Raw genomic sequence first — 19,592 nt, 5'->3', positions numbered from 1 at the left:
TCCAGCCCCACACCTGGGGGTGCACCCAGAGCATCAGCCTTCGGTGCCCTGGGGCATGGCCAGCACCGCACCCCCAGGAGAGATGGAAGTGCTGCTCTCCACACCCCTCCCAGCCCCAGTGACCACAGCCCCCACCCAGACTCTGACCAGCAGCCAGATGCAGGTGCCCCCACCGGCATGCCTGCCCTGCTCTGGCACAAGGCAGCCACTGCAAACACCCTCCCCTTGCTGCCGAGTGCCATGGGACGAGGAGCAAGAGCACCCACACTCGACACCGCAGGCACTGCACAGCCAGCTCCCTGCCAAGGAGGCCACACGGGGCTGAGACCCCCGATCATCTGCTGGCCATGGTTGGGGAGCCCTGCAGAGGAGCTGCATGCTCAGGGCTTCCTGAGGAACTGGCCAGGCTCTCCTGCACCCCCAGAGCCCCGGCCCCACAGCCCAACCTCCCCCCCATTGCTGCCCTCCCAGCCCCACAGGCTGCAGGGCCCCAGCCCCACCTTGGCATTGGGCACCTCCATCCTTCCTGGGGTCTTCAGGCGGCCAAGCAGCGCTGGGGCATGTCCCACCAGGCAGCCGAGAGCACAGCACCCTGCGCCACCCGCTGCAGCCACTGCTTTATAGGGCCTGGCACAATAGTGCTGCCAAAAATACCGTCGGGGCCAGGCGGAGCGGCTGGTCTCTGGGAGACGCGGGCGCGCTGTGGCCGGTAGCTCAGAGACCGGCCAGGCCTTTCCCCTCATTTGCAGCTCCTCATTGTGTGGGTGCTGGTGGGCCGGGCGCAGTGGCCGGGGTGCGTGGCACTAATGAGGCCATAATTGCCCATGGGCTCCGCGGCTGGGCCAGCACAAAGGGGCTGAAAGTCAGTGCTGGCGAGGCGCTGGCCTGCTCCCGCCAGCGGCAGCGCGCGGGTCTGCTCCTCGTGGCCCCATTAGGCTAATTACCTCCCCGAACAAAGGGGTGCTGGGCAGCTGCACGACTCCTTGACGTGAGGAGACATCACCCTGCGCCTGGCTGGTGCCAGGGGAGGGATGGTGCCACCAGGGTCCCCCTACGCAGTGCCGCCCTCCATCCCCTTTGGTGACCCCATCCCACCCTGGCGCCACACACGAAGGGAGCAGCAGGGCACCAGGGTAGGTCTCACACTCTTTATAATGCTCTGCAGCCCCGGTCTGACCTTGGACCGCCCCTCACCCATCGCTTGTGCCAGGACCCACTCACCCTGGCGGACGAGCCCCAGTGTTTCCCTGATGCCAGACCCAAATCTGCTGCCCAGGTTGGTCTGCTGCGGCCCGCCGCCCACTGCACCCCAGAGCCTCATGGCCCCTCTGCACAGCAGGGGCCCCAGGGTCGCCAGGGAGGGTTAGGGACCCGCTCCCCTGCACAGAGGGGATAGGGACCGACCAGGACCCTTCCCAATAGGCAGGTTTTCTCCAGGGCTTGCGAAGGCAAAACCTGCAGCCTTGGATGGGGGCAGGAGCCCAGACCCAGGGCTGCTTTTACAAGAAGAGTCTGGCACAGCAGGCTAGGGGTACATGCACACAGGCACTGGGGTGCCAGCATCGCCACTGGCCCCACAGCAGGGTGCTTGCTCCAGAAGAGGGTGGGGGAGATGGATGAGGCCCTGGGAGCTCAGCGTGGGGCAAGCGGGAGCATGGACACCCCTCCCCAACCTCCCTGCTGGGCCTTGCTGCGTCCCCTTGGCATGGCGGAGCGCAGGCACCCAGCCCCACACATGTCCCTTCACGCACACTGAGCTTGCAGGCAGGCAGCTGCCCGTCCGTGTGCAGGCTGGAGCTCCCTGGTCCCAGCACATGTGGGCAGGGGGTTGCTCAGTCCAGGCCCCTGAGCTCCAGGCCAGGGTCAGCAGGATGCCGTGTCACCACCTCCTTCCGTCTCAGGGATGGGCTCCAGCGGGGCACGCAGCCGGGAGGGCTCTGGCGAGGCTGAGCCGTTCCTGCCAATGCCGCAGGACTGTCCTGCGTTGTGGATCTGCCACAGGTTGTCCAGTGCCTCTGCCTTGGCGTGCTTCAGGAGATCAGCCTGGCCCTGCAGGGGGAGAGGGCGTCAGGGGCCGACCCAGGGCTGACCACTCGGGCTGCCCGGACCCCCTGCGTGGAGCATGGGTTGACCGACCACCACCCACAAGGGGTCTTACTGGGTACAGGCACTGCCTGAACTGGCCCATGCCATCTCCAGCGCTCCCAGAGCATCCCCTGGGTGCAGGTCGGTGGGGCGGGGGTGGCAGAGTGGGGTGGGGAGGGGGCCGCGCTGCCCTCGCCCCTCACCTTCAGGACGGTGATGTTCCAGGCGAAGCTCTCCAGTGCCTTCTGCAGCTTGCGGCCCCGCAGCCCCTCCTTGGCCTCGATGCGGTGCAGCTCCTTGTGGAAGTCCATGCCTGCGCAGACGGGAGCATCACTTAGCAGGCGCGGAGCCCCTTGCACAGGGATGGCCACTGCCTGCCATGGACAGGGACCGAGCCAGAGGGACGCCCTTCGCCTGGCATGGGGGTGCAGGCTGGGTGGGCTCCCCACTGCCCCAGCAGCCCCGAGCCTCCTCTGTGCCAGGAGCAATGGGCCGATGGAGCCCCCACCACCCCGGCATTGCACTCAGCCCCAGCCCTTGGTGGTTTTGGGCCCTGGAGGCTGTGGGGTTCAGAAGGGCAGCGACTACCCCCACAGAGGCATGGATCTTGCACACTGCAGCCCACCCAGGGGGCTCAGAGCCGGGCCGCCTGCCCCCCCCCCCGAGCGCAGGCCCCCACACTGTGCACCGCGTGACGTCCCCGTGAGCGGGTGCTATATTTACCCCTCCTGACGCAGCACCGGCTCCGGGCCCACACGAGGGCTCCCACGCAAGCCTGCTCTCCCACGTGCTGTCAATCAGCACACCCCCAGCCCCGCACCCCCACCCCCAGCCGGCACCTCCCTGGACCCCACAGCACCCACCAGCCGGGCACGGGCCGGGCTGGCACTGCAGGGGCTTATCTGCAGCACAGCCGGGGCAAAAGCAGGGACAGGCAGCACCCCAGGCTGCACCCCAGGGTGGGGGTTGCAGCCCCCAAACCACTGCCTGCCACCGCCTTGAGGGGCCAGGCAGAGGCAGCAGCCACAAACCCCAGAGCCCCTCTGCCCCGCGCACCCCACCAGCACAGCAGTGGGGCTCCCGCAGCCAGAGTGGCACAGAAGGGTGCAGATCCCACCCGTGCCCCGCACCCCAGCCCGTGTCCTGCCCCCCCCCCGCCGCTCCCCCTGGCGCTGGCAGCGGTGGCAGAGCCGAAAGCCAAGAGCTCGGGGAGATTTCCGGGCTGCCGCGCAGGCAGGGAACAAACAAGGCTGCTGGCAGCAAGGCTGGTACCAGCTGGGGGTGGTAGAGTAGGGCCCCCTCCTTCCTCCCCAGCCACTCCAGCTCCTGGCGCTCTCCCAGCCCTGTGGGGAGCCCCCAGGAGCCCCCAGGCCGGCATCCCCCTGTGCACCCAGGGCTGGGGCTATCCCTGTGGGGCCCAAGCCTGCAGAGGGGCCACACAGCCATCAGTGCCTGGTCCAGGCTGGGGGTCACGGGCAGCGCTGGGGTGGGGGCAGGACGAGGGGGCAGGACCGGGACAGGCAGCCAGCAGCACCTGCCTGTGTGGGTTCAGCCATGTGTCTTGGAAGTCGTAACATTCAGTTGCCACTTCTACCGTCAGCCCCAGTCTGTTATTTCTGGTGCTAATTATATTCTGGTGTTTGGCAGCTAATGACTCTTCCCCGCTTCCTCATCAGCCTCCTCCGCTCCCCTCCATCTCTCCCCTCCCTCTCTCCCATCCCTCCCGCACAGCCTCTGCAGCCCACCCGCCCAGCACCCGGCCCTGGCGCAGGCAGCCCCACATCCCAGCACCCCGGCGGCACCCAGCAGCTTCCCGTGCCCACCCTGTGCGGCTGGGACATGGGAAAACCAGAGAGCCGGACTTGGGGCCACCCCAGCTGGAAATCGCTCTCCCACGACCAGCCAGCCCCGGCTGCTCTGCCACTGAACTCTGGGCACAGCATGCACCCGCCTGGGGTGCAGACATGCACTCCTCGTCCTCCGCCACACATGGCAGGTGTGCAAATGCATGGCCAAAAATGCCGGCACGCTTGGCTGTGCCTGTGCCCAGGTCCGGAGACTGGTGCCAGACCCCCGGAACTGAGCCCCGTGGGGACACGTGCCCCCAGCCCAGCGCAGAGACATGGCCCCCCTGCGCCCGGCCCCCTGGGCTGTGCCTGGGTCTGTGGCATGGAGCAGCACCAGGGCTGCCCTCCCGGGACCCACCTGCCTGCTGCGCCTGGATGAGCTTGCCATACACCGCGTCGGCGGACTCGATCAGCGTCCGGCTGGTCTGGATCATCTGGGGAGAGGGGCGGTGTGAGGAGCTGGACAGCCCCCAGCCCACGCACTCCCCAGCAGAGTGGATGGGGAGAAAGGGGCTGCCCCTCGCCGCGGCGCAGTGGCCGGGGTCTGGCCCTCCTCGCCCAGCCAGGTGTGGTGTGACCAGCGCCTGGCCGGCAGCCAGGTCCCCCTCCAACACAAAGGAAGGAAGCGGCTCTGGCTGCGGCTATTAATGGGATTTCTCCCGCTAGGCGGGGACCGCAGGATGCCCCGCCAGCTGGCCCTGGCACAGGGTGCAGGCAGCACGGGCAGGGGGACGGGGGCTGCAGAGTCCCAGGGCTCATACTGAGCAGGGCAAGTCTGTGCCTCGATAAGACTCCTCCCTGGGCAGCCCGCTATGCAGCCCCCACCAGCCTCCCCCTACACTGGGATGGGTGCAGCAAGTTTGGGGTCCCCGCATCCCGGGCAGGGCGGTGGTCCTGGTGCCGCCGGCCCCACAGAGCATCCCCATAAGGAGCCAAGCCCCAGAGGGACGGCACTTACCGTCTCGTAGGCGGTGAGGACCTTGCGCAGCAGGTCCGGGATGGGGCCCTGGGCCTCCATCGGGGGGTACCGCTCTGCCAGGTTGAGGGTGACGCTGGGCGCACTGTCACTGTGTAGCAGCCACGTGGCCACCGTCAGGATGCATTGCTTCATGTTGGCGGCGGGTGTCAGCCCGCACAGCTCCTTGAAGGAGACCAGCGCATTCTGCGGGCAGAGACCGGCGTCAGGGGCTCAGCCTGGGAGGGCCTCAAGAGCACCCCTGCTGTGAACATTCCCATTTCCCCCGGCTCTCTGCTCCAGATGAGGGTCCTCGCCCACATCCCCCAGGAAGAAGGGGGGACTCCCAGGCTCCCCACCGCTCATGGTCCGGCCCCGTCCTCCCCCGCAGAAACCAGGTCCCCTGGTGCCTCCGCAGGGTCCGTACCTGCACGTTCTCCCGCAGGTCGGTGGCCTCCCGCAGTGGCTGGGTGGCTGTCCGGAAGACCTCGTCAATGGCCTTGATGCCAGTGGCCTTGGTGGAGGTGTACTCCCGCACCCGGCGGCCCCGGCGCCCCGCCAGCCCCCGGCGGTGCCCCTTGCCCCCCCCACGGCGGTCGGTGATAGCCACGTGCACAAAGAGGGTGGCATGGGGCAGGGGCTCCCCAGCCAGGGACTGGAGGGGGACGTGGCGGTAGCCGGGCTGCAGGCACTCGAAGGGGATGGTGTACTGGGCGATGAATTCATCCCCGATGTAGTCGTCGTCCAGCACGACAAAGCGCAGGACGGCCAGCTCCGGCAAGTTGATCTGGAACTCCAGGCTCTCGTCGAAGATGGGGTTGTCCCCGCTCTGCAGGGCCGTCTTGGTGCGGTGCTCGGCGCAGTCGGCCGGAATGCCGTGGATCTCAGCGCAGACGTAAGGCTCCACCACCTCCCCCTTGGCTCCCGAGCCCTTGGGCTTGGGCAGGTTCTGCCCACTGATGACCTTGAGGTGCAAGAGCTGGGCAGGCACCCCAGGCAAGGAGTCCTTGGCATTGGCACTGAAGTAGGAGACCTCCTCCCGCATGATGGCGGGACGGAGGACGTAGCCGCAGGCCCCGTTCTGCCGGAACCAGCCCGCGTTCAGGTCCATCATGAGCCCTGGTGTCTGGTAGTTCATGGCTACCATCTGGCAGCCGCACTTCCAGAAGTCCTGGGGGTTCATGTTGCTGGCGTCGATGCGCATGGGGCTGGGGTAGACGCGGGAGAGGAACCGCTTGTTGTAGCTCACCAGCTCAGCTGGGCACTCGTTGGCGAAGCGTCCTGCCTCCACCTCGCTGAAGGAGCACATCTCCCAGTAGCGCTGCCCGCGCCGCGAGCTCTCAAAGTCCTGGAAGGGGACGGCCTGGCAGAGGCTCACCAGCTCCGAGAGCTCCCGGCTGAGGCGCACCCGCCGTGGACCTCCTCCCTCCGGCGCCTCCTGGTCCTCCTGGCCCAGCCGCCGCGCCAGCTCCCAGCCTTCCTCCTCGTCCGACACCTCCCCCTCGCTGTCCTCGCAGCCGGGCGGCAGCTTCTTGCCCTTGATGAGGATGCGGCCCTTGAGCTGCTCCGGGGAGGGCAGGTAGGACGCGGTGGGGTTGGGGGGCTCCAGGTACAGCTTCTCCCCCAGCGTCTTGCGCAGGCACTGGGCGGCGAGGCGCTGCTGGGGGGCCGAGCAGCGCACCACCAGGCAGAGGATGAGGGGGTAGGCGGAGGCGGTGAAGGCGTGCTGGTCAATCAGCCCCACCACGGCGCGGAAGGGCACGCAGGAAGCGGCCGAGGGACTGGTGTACACCACGGGCTCGCCCTCGGGCCCATCCCACAGCACCAGCTCGATGCTGCGGCAGCCCAGGCCCAGGGCACTGATGTAGCCGCTGATGTCTGAGCGGCCCCAGAAGTTGTCCTCCAGCAGGCAGGCGCTGTGGGCAGAGCTGATGTAGTAGTGGGAGAGGGGCTGTGCCATGTCCTGGCACACCTTGCGGTGCTGCGGGTCGAAGATGGAGCAGTCGGCGGAGAGCAGGTAGCGCGTGAAGCCATCGATGGCCAGGTAGCCCTTCTCCCGGCCCTCCTTGGAGGGTTCGTACTTGCTGACGATCTCCAAGCATTTCTCCTCCGTCACACCCTCCATGCCCTGCTCCACCTCCAGGAACATCAGCAGGTCCTTCAGACCCAGGTACTCCTTGTTGCTGGAGAACTGCACCAGCAAGAAGAAGATCTCAGGGCGGGTGCAGAGCTCGCAGTATGCCTCCACGAAGAGGTCGCAGGCCACCTCCACACCAGGACGCTCGCTGGCCTTCTGCAGCTCCTTGAACTTTAGCTCAATGGTGGAGGTCTTCATGCCTGGGTTGAGCGCTTTGATCAGCTGCACAGCCCGGGACACGGGGATGCGGCCAGACTTCTCCAGGTCGGCGAGGTCGAAGACAGAGGAGATCCAGGAGGTCCGGAGACTGGGGTGGCCTGTCCCAGGTGCCTCGGGGGTGTGCTTCCCGTAGGACACCAGGTACCGGAGCCCCATCACCCAGGCACTCACCACGTCAGCTGAGCTGGCCACCAGGTCCAGGGACTCGTAGTTGTCTCCGTAAATGATGGAGAAGGCGCACTCATCCGGGAACTGGTCGGAGAGGCCATTGCTCCGCAGGACAGGCGTCTTCTTGCCCACACGCACCTCTTTGACCGACTTGATCTCGATCTTGGCCTTCTCTGAGTCCTTCTTGGAGGGCTCCCAGCGCACAGAGCGCATGTCAGCATCCAGCACGAAGAAGCGGCTGTACATGCGGGAGTTGGAGCGCACCTTCTTCAGCTCGCAGCCCTCTAGCATGAAGGAGATGCAGGCGGCCGTGCTGTTGATCTTGCGGTCGTTGGGCATGGTGCTGAAGGACACCGTCTTCTTCTTATGCGGCAGCCGCTGCCGGGAGCCATCCTGCCAGGGTGGGAAAAGGGGACAGAGCCATCAGATATGGGGCAGGCAGCATGTGCCCCACCAGCTCCCAGTGCCCTCCTGCTGCATGCTCTCCCCACCCCAGCCCTGATGCACAGCGCAGCATCCCAGGGTGCCTCAGCACCACATGAGGCCCAGTCTGCCCCAGTCCGACCCTCTCCCCAGAGGCTGGGAGCTGGCTCCAGCCCTGGCCTCCCCCACGGCTTGCTGCCTGGCTTATTTTAACTCAGCTTTCCTTCCTTCCTTCCTGCTCCTGGCCCCAAGCTGGATCCTTCCCCACTGCTCACTCACCGTCGGAGCACAGGCAGCCCAGCATGGTCCCCAACTCCCCAGCCTGGGGACACCAGAGGAAAACAGCCGCCCAGCCTGTGCCCACAGCAGCCCCATCCCTGCTGAGGGGCACATGCCACAGCCCCATATGCCCTCCCCTGTGCCCCAGGCACCATGGCAGTGGGGTGTGAGGACGCCTGGGGCACCCTGAGGCAATGCACAGGCAGAGCTGCTCCTGGGGAGCTCTGGCCAGATGCCCCACTCCGTGTGCTGGGGAGCGATGCAGGACAGCCACCTGCAAGTGCCACACGCTGGGGACGAGCACAGCCCATGGCCCCGTCCCGCAGCGGGTCCGGGCTGTCTGCTGCCTGCGCCCCACGCCCGCACTCTGCCCGTACCCCTGCAGCAGCCCTGCCCCTCAGCGGGGAAGGGGAACCCTGCTGCTGAGGGGCTGGGGCGGGGCGGGGGATGAGGGGGAACAGCAGGGCCAGGAGTATATTATGGGATGGATTTCATTAAGTAGTGCAGCAGGAGGAGATTTAATCCACTTCTTCAAGATTATGGTGAGTCACCTCTAATCAGGTGGTGTCTCCAGCAGAGGCAGGTCCTGCCCAGCTGCCCAGGCTGGGGGCGAGGGGGTGTCCCCCTCCATCACCCCGAAAGCTTCCACACCTCTCACGAGGGGCTGCCGCAGAGTGGCCCAGCAGCCTGGTCAAGCACATCCCTGTGCTTGACCCCAAAGGGTCTGGATCTGCCCCCATGGGGCCCAGGGCAATCGGGACGGGTCACGCAGGCGGCCAGCCAGCTGCCCCCAGGAGTGACTAGGACACAGCGTCCTGGTGATGGGAAACAGCCCCAGCCCTGGGTCCCATGCTAGAGCTGGCTGGATCCTGCCAGCCCGGAGGGAGATGCCTTCCCAGACAGGGAGCAGTCGGCTCATGGTGGGGTGTCCCTTGCTCAGATGGCTCCTGGGCACCCCAGCCAGCAGCAGCTGCCCCCCCGCCTTTGCAGCCTCCCCAGGCAGTGGGGTGGTGATGCACAGCATGCCCCGGAGCCCCACCACAAACCTGGGACAACCATCCCCAGGGCTGAGCCAGGGACCCAGCTGCCAGGGGCCACCATGCCAGGGTGCAAGACCCCAGCCAGCCTTGGTCAGCGGGGGGGGCTCAGCGGCAGGTCACGCAATCGGTAAACCCCATGGGGAAGGACTTGCCGATGGGACGCTTCCTGTGAGCAGCAATCTGAGCGCTCCACTGATGGCAGCCCCAGCCCTCGCCCCCACCGCAGGGTGCTGCCTGACACCGAGGAGTGGTCCCTCCCACACTGGCCAGGACCCCCGCACCTCTGTGGACCCGCTCCCCACCCCGGCACACCCCACCCTGGGCGGCTCTGCACCGGGCCCCACAGCCGAAAACAGGAAATCCATCCGGAAAGGAAACACGGGCGGGGGACCTGCATGCGCCCGGGGACCTGCCTCCAGCTGTGCCCACCACAGGCAGCCAGACCCACCCCTCCAGCGCCAGCCCCACCGGGCCCTGGGCCACCCCCAACCCAGGGCAAAAACCCAAAAACCCTCCCTGCAGCTCCCCATCCCCCAGGGCTTTGGCAAGGGGAGGGGGTGCCAGCTGCAGCGCTTTGGGGCGCAGATGCGTGGCACAGACCCGAGCGTGCCCTGCAATAGATGGGCTCTGCTCTCACCATCCACACAAGCGAACCTCTGTGGGCGCCGCTGCCACCCCACTCCAGGAGCTCCCAGTCTTTCCACCCAGTGAGCCAGTAGCAGCAGCCATGTGGGGCCTCCTGCCCACAGCCGCCCAACGGCTTCACACCCTGGCCCAGGGATGGGTGGGGAAAAGCCGGTGCTCCCCAGCAGCCCATCACACAGGTGTTTTCCAGGTGGGCTTCCACCCTGGGGATGCCTTGCTATGTGCTCTGTGAGGCACAGGGCAGGCAGGAGCAGGGCAGGCAGGAGCAGGGCAGGCAGGAGCAGGGCAGGCAGGAGCAGGGCAGGCAGGAGCAGGGCAGGCAGGAGCAGGGCAGGCAGGAGCAGGGCAGGCAGGAGCAGGGCAGGCAGGAGCAGGGCAGGCAGGGCTCCATCAGGTGAGAAGTAGGTCAGCAGCAGAGGCAGGAGGGTATGGCACCCACCGCCGCAGGAGCACAGAGCATCCCCGGCCACAGGTCAGGGCGCCGGCAGGAGTAGGGCATCCTGCACGCTGTGCCGCCAAGCTGGCAGCAAGCAGGCAGGGCTCTTGCCAGCACTGCCACACACATCGCACCCACATAGGCTGGCTCTGCAGAGGGAAGACACACTGAACGCGATGCCGATGCTGACTGTGATGCCAATGGTGAGCGCAGGCATCCAGCTGGGCACGGAGGGCACGTCCGAACCCAGCTGCCTGCGCCCTGCCCAGCTCTGCAACATGTGCTAAGCACCTCTTCAGCCAGTTACCTCCTGTGATTAGTGCCCTGGCAAGCACGGAAGCCCTAATCTCAGCTGCCACATGACCGCCACCGTTACCCAGCCAAGCAACCCGCTCCCAAGCACAGGGATGGGGAAAGGCCTGTCGGCTGCCCCTCCCTTCCCGTTATCCCCCGAGGCCTGGCCGGGGGGGTCCCTGCCACACAGCAGCTCGTGACAAGAGGAGACAGAGGAACTGAAAGCTTCTGGGGCTGAGGCGTCTCAGCCTAACCATGGCCCTGCTGCCCAGCCAGGGGAGCAGGACTCCTGCTACTCCAGCAGCAAGACCCTTCTCCAGACCATGGGGCACTCAGTGGCGTCACGTTTCACCCAGGGGACAGGGCTGTTTCCCAGCCTGGCTGTGACGTGATTCGTCCACAGCCAGTTTCCCCAGGTCCTGATTCTTCCCACTGTCCCCATTCCCGAGCTGGGCAGTGTAAGCAGGGATGCGGACAGCAGGCAGCAGCCAGCAGCACTGGAGCGGAGGTAGTGGGAGGGCAGGCACAGCCAGGGCTTTTCTACCATCGTTTGTTCCCTGCCAAGAATATAGCGAGTGACACATCCACTCCCCGCGGCACCAGCTGCCACTACCCAGCGAGGGGCTGTGGAGCTGGAGCCCCGCGCAGAGGCACAGCACAGATCCTGGGGCTGGCACGGGATGGGGAGGGGGCCCACGCAGGGATCAGGACAGAAGACCACCGGGGAAGGGTCACCTCCTGCAGCAGGGAGGAACAGATCCAGTAAGCCCACCCAGCCCCTCTCCAGCATCCTCCCAGCTCACCAGACCTGCAGCCCCCTCCACTTCCAGCCTGAGAGGAAAGCAGGGAACAAGTCCTCCAGCCAGGGCATGGGGATGCTGCCCTCCCCATCGCTGCAGGGAGCCAGCTCTGCCGCTGCCCAGCACAGCCAGCCCTGGGCTCCCCCTGGCCCAGCACAGCCACTGATTCTCACTTTCAGATTCACTCCTCCAGCCTTTTCTGGAAATCCCACAAAATAACAGAGCCGGCAGCTTTTCCCACGTGTGCCTCTACTTCGTCAGCAGCCAGCCCCTGCCCAGGCCGCTGCCCGTGGCTTGTTTGTGCCTTCACTCCAAGCTGTAGCCGGGCTCGTGGCACCAGGCCCACCCCGCAGCCCCTGCACCGGCACCACAGCGGAGCTGCCAGCACAGCCCCTGACTCCCACCCACCACCATGCAGGGGAGCAGCGAAGTTGCCACAGACCCCGCAGCATGGGCAGAGAGGGGTGTCAGCCGGTGACAGCAGAGGGACTGATGGAGGACGTGCTCTGTCCCCTGTCCCCACTCAGGGATGGGAGAGCTGCGCTGGGGAAGCACCAGGACCACTTCCTCCAAATGGGAGAGGGCAGGAGGAGCACAGCATGGGCAGCCGGTCCCTGCGCGATCCCACAGGCAGCATGTCTGCCCACTGTCCCCTGCCCACCAGCCTCAGCCCAAGGAGGGGCTCAGCACAGTCGGGGTCCTGCAGCACAGACAGGCTCAGCCTGGGGAACTCACTGCTGTGGGACTCAGGACCTGCACCCTTCCAGCACCAGGGCAGGATCAGGTCCAGGATGGACTTGGAGATGCATGACAGACCAGCACAGGCTGGGGACGCCGGCCAGCTCTGACCTGCTCCAGTGCCAGCGCCCTCCCCCAGCAGTGCTGGCCCTGGGCCACCCGACCTTCACGTGAGGCCAAATCCCGCGGTGACGCATGGCGGTGATGGGGGATGCGCCAGCCCAGGGGCAAGCAAGGGGTTCACCTCCAGCCCACAGCACCCACCGCTGGTTCCTGGGCAGGGAGCAGTGGGGAGGCGTGCTGCCCGGCCCCGGGAGAAGCAGGGGACCCCAGCGAGGTCCCCAAAGGAACTGGGCACAGACTGCACACTGGCACCGGCCTCTGGCTACCCGGGAGCACCAAGGGGTCTCCTCACCAGCACTGTGCAGGGCACAGCCCGACCACTCTCGCAGCAGTTTGCAGCAGGAGCCTGGCGGGTGTGAGGAGAGGTGCGGGGTCCCTCTGGCCACCCTGACAAGGGGCCGACGCCTCTGCCCAGGGAACCGGGTCCCAGGGGCAGAAGACCGGGGCTGGGCTGACACCAACGGGAACAGCCCCCACGCAGGGTATTAATAGCACCAGAGCAATCCCGGCTTAAAATAGGCTGCCGGGTGTGGGGAGGCGGGTCCCGGGCGGATGCGACCTATTGTGTCAGCGAGCATCACCAGCCTCAGCGCAATTGGGGGGGGGGGTTCGTTTAGGAAAGCATGCACGTGACCCACTGCCCACCCACGTGGGAGACCCCCAGAGACCCTCCCCGGCCCACGGCCCCGCCAGTGCCCCCGCCCAGTCGCGGCACGGCTCCGGGGAGGTGGCAGGAGCAGGCTGAGAGCTGCCCAGGCCAGGCCCAAGGCTCACCACCTTCGCAGGAGGGAGCACGGGAAAGCGGAAGGTGCTCAGGACCAGGCATCTCCTCTGGCACCCAGGAGTGCCCCGAGCAGGACAGGGCAATGCTGCCGTGTGGCTCCCACGCCGCAGCAGCGTGGCCTTGCAGGGGAGCCACGGGAACGGCAGCGGCTGGACGGGGCAATCCACAGCCACGCAAAGAGGACAGGCCTGGCCCGGCAGCGCACGAAGCCCGAGCCAGGCTTTGCCCTTGGGGACCCCAGGTGCCAGGCAGGGCAAGGGGATGCCGTGCCGGCCCTAGCGAGAGCAGCCCCGGCAAGCCCGGTGCCGCGGGCAGGGGGCAAAGCCCCGCGCCCCGCCGGGCGGGTGACCCCCGGGCACCGATCCGGGGCTGCAGCCGCCCCGCGGCTCCGCAAACCCGCCCCAGGGATGCGGGCAGCGCCCGGCCGGGCACGGCGGGAGCCCGGGGGGCGGCGGGCGGCCGGGGAGGCGGCGGCGGGCACGGCGGGCTGGCAGGGCCGGTGCCCACTGGCTCAGGGGCCGGGGGACGCGCGGCTCCCGCAGGGGGCACGGGTCGGCTCCCCGAGCCCTGCGCAGCTCCCGGAGGGCGCCGTCGCCCGCTGCGGGGCGGGGGGAGGGGGGCGGGAGGGGCCGGGGCCGGTGCGGGGCTCTCACCTTCATGATGCTAGCCCGGGGCGCGGCGGGCGCGGGGCTCCGCTCCGCCGAGTCCTCACGGCTGCTGCTGCCCGAGCCGGAGCCGGGGCTGCCGCCGCCGCCGCCGTCGCCGCGGGGCCCGTTGGGCAGCGGCGCGGCGGGGCGGGGCGAGCCCGGCGGCGGGGCGCCCCGGGGCCCCTCCGCCATCCCCCGCGGCCTCAGGGCAGCGGCCGCCGCGGGGCCCCGGGCGCCCCCGGAGCCTGCGCCCGCCGCCGCCGCCGCTGCGGGCTCAGTGGCGGAGCGGGCGGGAGGCGGTGCGGCCGGGAGGAGGGGACGGGCCGGGGGCGGGGACGGGGCGGCCGCCCCCCAAACACCCACCCCCACCCCCCCCCCGCCCCGGGCTGCAGCGGCGGGGAGAGGGAACGGGTACCGGCACCGGCACCTCCCGCCGCCAGGGTGCCCCGTCCCCCCCCCAGCTTCCGCCCAGCGCTGCAGCGCCCGGGCCCGGCGGCCGCCCCATCCCGGTGGGACCCCGGCCAAGCCCGCACCCTGCAGCCGGGCACCCCCACCCAGTCCACGCCCTGCAGCCTGGTACCCGAAACGAGCCTGCAGCCTGGCACCCAAACCCGGCCCACGCCCTGCAGCCTGGCACCCTGCAGCCTGGCACCCAAAACAAGCCTGCACCCTGCAGCCTGGCACCCACAACCCACAGCCCGGCACCCAAACCGACCTTGCACCCTGCACCCTGCAGCCTCCAGCGGGGTCAGGACCCGGGCGGGGCAACCAGAGCCGGCGCCCGAGTCACCGGGCGAAGCCCTGGGCCAGCACAGCTCTCCCGCGCAGGGGGTCGAGGCTTTTGCTGCGGGACCGGGTCCCTGCGGGGCCTCCGGCGGGGCCGTGCTTGCCTCGGGTGCAGGAGCCTGCCGGGGCCCGGGGGGATGGTGGGGCGGTGGGCGTGCGTAGCACAGGCAGCGGTACCAGCAGCCTCACTGGAGTCTCTGCGCTAGATCCAGTTGTGCAGGTCTCTGCCAGTGCAAGGCTGCCCAGAGCCCCCCCACGTACCCCCCGGAGCCTGGGTTCACCACCCCGGCCTTTATCCAGCCACCGCCGCCCCACTCCCCACTAAACCCCAGCCCGTACCCTGCCGGTGCCAGGCACCCCTGATGCCGGCTGACCCAGCATCCCCACGGCGCCGGCAGCAATCCAGGCTCCCGACTCCCCCCACCTCGGGCATCCCCCGCACCGCTGCAGGCACCACTTCTTCCCTACTTGCACCAAGAATTTTGCCCCAGGCTTTTTTCCCGGCAGGGATGGCAGGAAGGGGCCTTAGCCCAGCTTCCATCCCCGACGGAGGATTTGGCTGCACCGGTGGGGGGATGCTTTGTGCGGACCTTGTCCTCTGCCAGCGGCCTGGCTTGCCCCGACCCCGGCAGCAGCTGCCCGCACAGCGGGTTCCCCCAGCCCCGCGGCTCACCAGCCCTTAAAATAAACCTTAATGAGCAGGAGGGTAAAGGATCAGTCCTCCCGCCCGGTACACCTGTGCCTCAAAGGCACAAACTGCCTGACGCTCCCAGAGCCCCGGCCAGACGCTGAATTGGTTAAATATTCATGGCTGCCCCTTCCCCAAGACCCCCGAGGGAACAACAGCAGCAACTTCTATACCACCAGAGCAGAGTCGAGGCTGTCATCTAGAAATGCCTTTAATGAGGATTAAAAATAAGAGTATAAAAAATCAATCCCAGAGCGCTGCCCTTTATTTATTTTTGAGAGATAATCCTCCTTTATTTTGCTTCTGTTTTTTTAAGCATTAAAAGCAGCTCTCGCTGGAGCTTATTGTGTCCTAAACCAGCAGATGTGCATGGGAGCCCAACAGAGGGGCTGCTCCGCAGCAGCCGGTGCCTGCTGCCACCCACCACCCCATGCCCTGCCCGCAGTGTCCCTGCCTGCGGTGCCCCTGCCTGCGAACAGAATGCCACAGGGCCCTGGAGCTCAGTGCAGGGATGAGATGAGCTCCTGCCCGGGCCCGAGGCTCCATTGCTCCTCCTGGCTCCTGGGGAGGTTTCTGCTGTCATCCCCCCCCGGCACCAGCCACAGGCTGTGATGGCTGAGGTGTCCCTCCGAAAAGGCACAGGTACCCGCTCTGCTGCGGCTGCCTACAGGCACTGCCAAGGCACTGAGCAGAGCAGGGTGAGCCATGGCTGCTGGTGGCAGGACCTGGCTGCCCCATGATGCTCACAAGCACCCATGGTCCCACCCTGCGCCCAGAAGAGCCCTGCAAAGGGCCAGATCTGCTGGTGACTGCCCGGGGCCGGGCCCAGGTCTGGGGTGCACTGCAGGTCCTGCTCCATCCCTGCAGCAGCAGCGACTGGAGCGCCCACCAGTGCCTGGTGCCTCCAGCCACCGTGGAGCAGGGGCACAGTTGAGCTTGCTGGCTCCATCCTCTACACTCAAACCCCCCAGGCTGGGGACCCTCACCCCTGTGCCCCCCACCAGGAACTTGGCCCAACTCCCTCCCTGGAGGATGCACACCAAGTGAGCCCTAGGGCCAGGAGGGCTGCGGGACCCCCGGGCTACCCTAGGAGATGACGGTGCTCTGGATAAGCTGCAGCAGCCGCTCCTCCCGCAGGACCCTGGGCATGGGGAGGGGGGATCCCAGCGCCTCCCGAAGCTGGGCAAAGGCCCCGGCCCCCACCAGGTGCAGGCGCAGGGGCCCGATGCTGCCCTTGAAGCGGAAGGACTTATAGATGGGAAAATCCTCCTGGAGACACTGGTCCAGCTGCAGAGAGAGAGCAGGCTGCCCGCACTGCTCTGACACCGGCTTCCCCAGTGGAGCCACCGTCACCCCCCGCAGCGCCCGGGGCCTGCCGGCGGCCGCAGCCCCCCGGGCAGGGCCGGACTGTGACCGTGCCCCCCAGCCACCCCCCAAAAGCGCAGCATCCCGGGGGGCAGAGGCTGCCGGGCCAGCACTGCCACCGCGTGGCTGCGGCCACCCTGGGCCTCGCCCACCCGCGGGCAGCGTGCAGGCAGTGGGACAGGCCAGCCCGCGGACCCCTGCCCTGGGGCAGAAACCCTCTCCCCCTCACCTTGTAGCGCTGCCCCTCTGACAGGTCCCGCAGGCCCCGCAGCTCCATGAAAACCTCGTAGTGGGGGGCGCAGGCCCCCGATGAGGCACCTGCGGCAGCACCGTGAGCACGTTAAAGCTGCCCGCAGCCCCCACCCTGCAGGCACAGGCACCCTGGGGCTGAGCAGGGTGCAGGAGGGCCGGCACAGCTGCACTTTCAGGGGGTCTCAGGCAGCTCTCGGAGGGACTCACCCAGCAAGGCACTCTCCACACAGATGTAGTCGATCAGGCGAGCGCCCGGCCACATGCCCACCGCTCGGCACAGGCTCCGGCAGAACCGCTCCTCGGGGATGCTCTCGCCCCGCACGCTCAGCACCTGGCTCTCCCTGCGGTGCGGGGGGCCGGGGTGGGTGCCCCGTGCCAGGAGTGCCACTGGCACGTCCTATCGAGATCATGCCCGGCACGGGGCACCCCACGCAAGCCCCCTGAGGTGAAGGGCAGGAACTGGGGTGAGCTCACCTGCGCACAGGCTCCACCACAGGACACTGCTTGTGGAAGCCGGCCACCCTCAGCACCTCCCCGGCACGGCACCTGTGTGGGCAGGGAGAGCATGAGTGGGGCTGGTGCCGGGCATGTGGGGCTGGGGTAGACAGCCCCCCTAGACCACCGCAGCAGGGAGAAGGCACCTGTACTCTCCTGGCCGGGCTGTCAGGACCAGCCCATACTCGCGTCCCTCCCAGAGCTCGCCCAGCAGCACTGTCTGTGGCTCCTCCTCGGCTGGGCAGGGCAGGAACTCGCAGAAAGCCCAGTCAGGGCACAGCAGGAATCGGGGCGCTGGCTCCTCCGGCCACAGGTTCACACCAAGCAGGGCTGGGCAGAGGGCAGCACGTGTCAGCATGAGTCCCCCAGACCCACCACCATCCCTGCCTGCACAACCTCACCCCCCTACAAGGGGGAACTTCTCGGCTGGTGCCAGGACAGAGCTGTTTTCAGAGAACAGGCAGGTCTCTCCAGGGAGGGATGTGTCACAGAGATGCACCCACGTCTGAGGGGGCACTGAGGTTGGTGCTGCCGTACAGCAGCGGCTCCCCCCACACGCCCATGGCAGGCCTTGGGGACAGCCCCGCGTGGGGGACACTCACCTCCTGCCGCCCGGTAGAAGGGGCAGTAGAACGGCAGCCCCTTGCACTCAGCCTGGCGAAGGGCATCGCAGTAGAGCCGCTCTGCACCATGCGCCGCCCCCACCACCACCACCTCCAGCTGCGGCCACAGGCGCTGCACGATGCCCTCGAAGCCGCGGGCACACTCGGCCCGCAGCTCAGCCGCCCGGGCGGCGTCGGGGGCCAGCAGCGCCTGCAGCTGGCCCCGTGCACCCTCAGGCAGCCCAGCCTGGGGACTCAGCCTGCCCAGTGCCAGGTCCTGGGCCAGCCTGGGCCAGCCGACGCGCAGGGCCGCCAGCGCATCGTGCAGCTCGGTGGCCAGCCCAGCCTCCAGCACACGCAGGGCGCGCTCCCGCAGGGCGAAGAGCAGCTGCACCCGCAGAGCGGCGGCCCGCGAGGGCAGGGTGCCCGCCTCGGCCGGGGTGCAGTACAGGGTGGGCAGGGGCCAGCCCGCCGGGGCACGGGGGCGGCCGGGCGCCCAGGAGAGCAGGGCCGTGCCCCGGGGGGCCAGCGCCTGCGGGAAGGCGGCGTGGAGGGTGTCCAGGTAGAGCAGGGACCCCTGTGTGGGGAGAGACGGGGGTCAGGGGGGCAGAGCGGGGCCCTCCCCGCGTGGGGTGCCGGCGCTCCCCTCCCTGCCCCGTCACCCCTGTACCTGCAGAGGGGGGTCGGTGCCCCAGCAGCTGCGGAGCAGCGCCCAGGGGCGCAACGGGGGGACCCGTTCCCCCGGCGCCCCGTCAGGGCAGCTCTGCCCCAGGGGGTACCGCTCCCGGAAAGCCTCCGAGCCTGCCGAAAAAAGGTGCGGGGTGAGGAGGGGGGGCGACCCCCGGGAGCCCTCCGCCCCGCCCGCCCGCCCGCCGCCGCCCCGCTCTCACCGCGGGCCGTGCCGGCGGGCAGCAGCCGCCGCAGCCGCCGCTCCTGGCTGAGCCGCACCTCGCTGCCCAGCAGCTCCAGCCGCCGCCGGTACCGGCCCGCGGCGCGGCGCAGCGCGGAACGGGCCAGGCGGTGCCGCAGCGCGGGGGCGCCGGGGAGCGCCACGGCCACGGCCACGGTCACCGCCAAGGCCACGGCCACGGCCACGGCCACCGCCACGGCGGGCAGCATCCCGGGGCGCGACCGCCGCCCCCGAGCAGGGACCCCTGCCCGGGACCCGCCTCGTCTCCCCGGCCCCCCCCGGCTATTCCGCCTCCGGCAGAAATGACGAACAACGACCGCGACCGGCGCCGCCCCCCTCCCCCTCCAGCTCCACCTTTATTTTTATTTTCATTTTCTCCTTTATACAAAAAACCCGACACGGCCCGTCATGTCCTCCCCCCTCCGCGCCCAGCAGATAATTCGCAATTAAAACCCAAGAGCAACTACCCCCCTCCCCCCGCCCTGTTCTTCACGCCTCGGCAAGAGAAGGCTCCTTTTAAAAAATATACTGCCATTTGTTTTGCTTTGTTTTTCCCCCGGGAAAACGTCCCCAGACACCGGTCCCCCGGTATACGCCCCCGGCACCAGGGCCATCCCCCCCACGCCTGCCCCCAGGACCTGCCCTACCTGTGCCGGCTGTCAGGGGGGCTGCAGGTGGAGCCCTTGGCACCTCCACTCCTGCTCCTGGGGCATCACACGGCTGCCGTGCATCACCCAGATTTCGGGGAGCACAGGATCACCCATGCTCCCCACAGCCCCTGCCATCCCCCCTGGGCAGGGACCTGCCTCCTCCCCAAGATACACGTGAAACCCAGAGCTTTTGTGTTATAAAAATATTCCGTGCTTTATTTACT

General features: G+C 68.1%; 2 protein-coding genes across 2 annotated transcripts; both read right to left on the bottom strand.

The window, feature by feature from the left end:
- Positions 1-1,134: 1,134 nt before the first annotated feature.
- On the bottom strand, positions 1,135-13,833 carry LOC135317212 (inactive phospholipase C-like protein 2). Its single transcript, XM_064473086.1, has 6 exons — positions 13,627-13,833; positions 5,315-7,804; positions 4,891-5,094; positions 4,291-4,366; positions 2,289-2,398; positions 1,135-2,049 (listed from the first exon to the last, which is right to left on the bottom strand). Exons 1-6 carry the CDS (start codon positions 13,810-13,812, stop codon positions 1,864-1,866), a joined length of 3,252 nt encoding a protein of 1,083 aa, XP_064329156.1. The 5' UTR covers positions 13,813-13,833; the 3' UTR covers positions 1,135-1,863.
- A 1,454-nt stretch (positions 13,834-15,287) lies between these two features.
- Positions 15,288-19,022, bottom strand: GHDC (GH3 domain containing). Its single transcript, XM_064473159.1, has 8 exons — positions 18,699-19,022; positions 18,479-18,609; positions 17,809-18,385; positions 17,353-17,536; positions 17,186-17,257; positions 16,919-17,052; positions 16,689-16,777; positions 15,288-16,381 (listed from the first exon to the last, which is right to left on the bottom strand). Exons 1-8 carry the CDS (start codon positions 18,925-18,927, stop codon positions 16,181-16,183), a joined length of 1,617 nt encoding a protein of 538 aa, XP_064329229.1. The 5' UTR covers positions 18,928-19,022; the 3' UTR covers positions 15,288-16,180.
- Between the last annotated feature and the right edge of the window lie 570 nt (positions 19,023-19,592).

This window comes from Phalacrocorax carbo, chromosome 25, assembly GCF_963921805.1.
Source record: "Phalacrocorax carbo chromosome 25, bPhaCar2.1, whole genome shotgun sequence".
Lineage (NCBI taxonomy): Eukaryota > Metazoa > Chordata > Aves > Suliformes > Phalacrocoracidae > Phalacrocorax > Phalacrocorax carbo.
Note: the sequence above shows the minus strand (reverse complement) of the source record. Positions and strands in the feature narration are given on the sequence as shown.

What these genes read in the sequence shown, in the direction of transcription:
- LOC135317212 (XM_064473086.1), bottom strand. Translation starts at nt 13,812, where the DNA reads ATGGCGGAGGGGCCCCGGGGCGCCCCGCCGCCGGGCTCGCCCCGCCCC. An exon ending in CCCGGGCTAGCATCATGAAG is followed by an intron (nt 7,805 to 13,626) that starts GTGAGAGCCCCG and finishes CCACCCTGGCAG; the next exon opens with GATGGCTCCCGGCAGCGGCT. An exon ending in CATCCAGGCGCAGCAGGCAG is followed by an intron (nt 2,399 to 4,290) that starts GTGGGTCCCGGG and finishes CCGTCTGCGCAG; the next exon opens with GCATGGACTTCCACAAGGAG.
- GHDC (XM_064473159.1), bottom strand. Translation starts at nt 18,927, where the DNA reads ATGCTGCCCGCCGTGGCGGTGGCCGTGGCCGTGGCCGTGGCCTTGGCG. An exon ending in GCCCGCCGGCACGGCCCGCG is followed by an intron (nt 18,610 to 18,698) that starts GTGAGAGCGGGG and finishes TTTTTTCGGCAG; the next exon opens with GCTCGGAGGCTTTCCGGGAG. An exon ending in CAGAGGGGCAGCGCTACAAG is followed by an intron (nt 16,382 to 16,688) that starts GTGAGGGGGAGA and finishes CTCTCTCTGCAG; the next exon opens with CTGGACCAGTGTCTCCAGGA.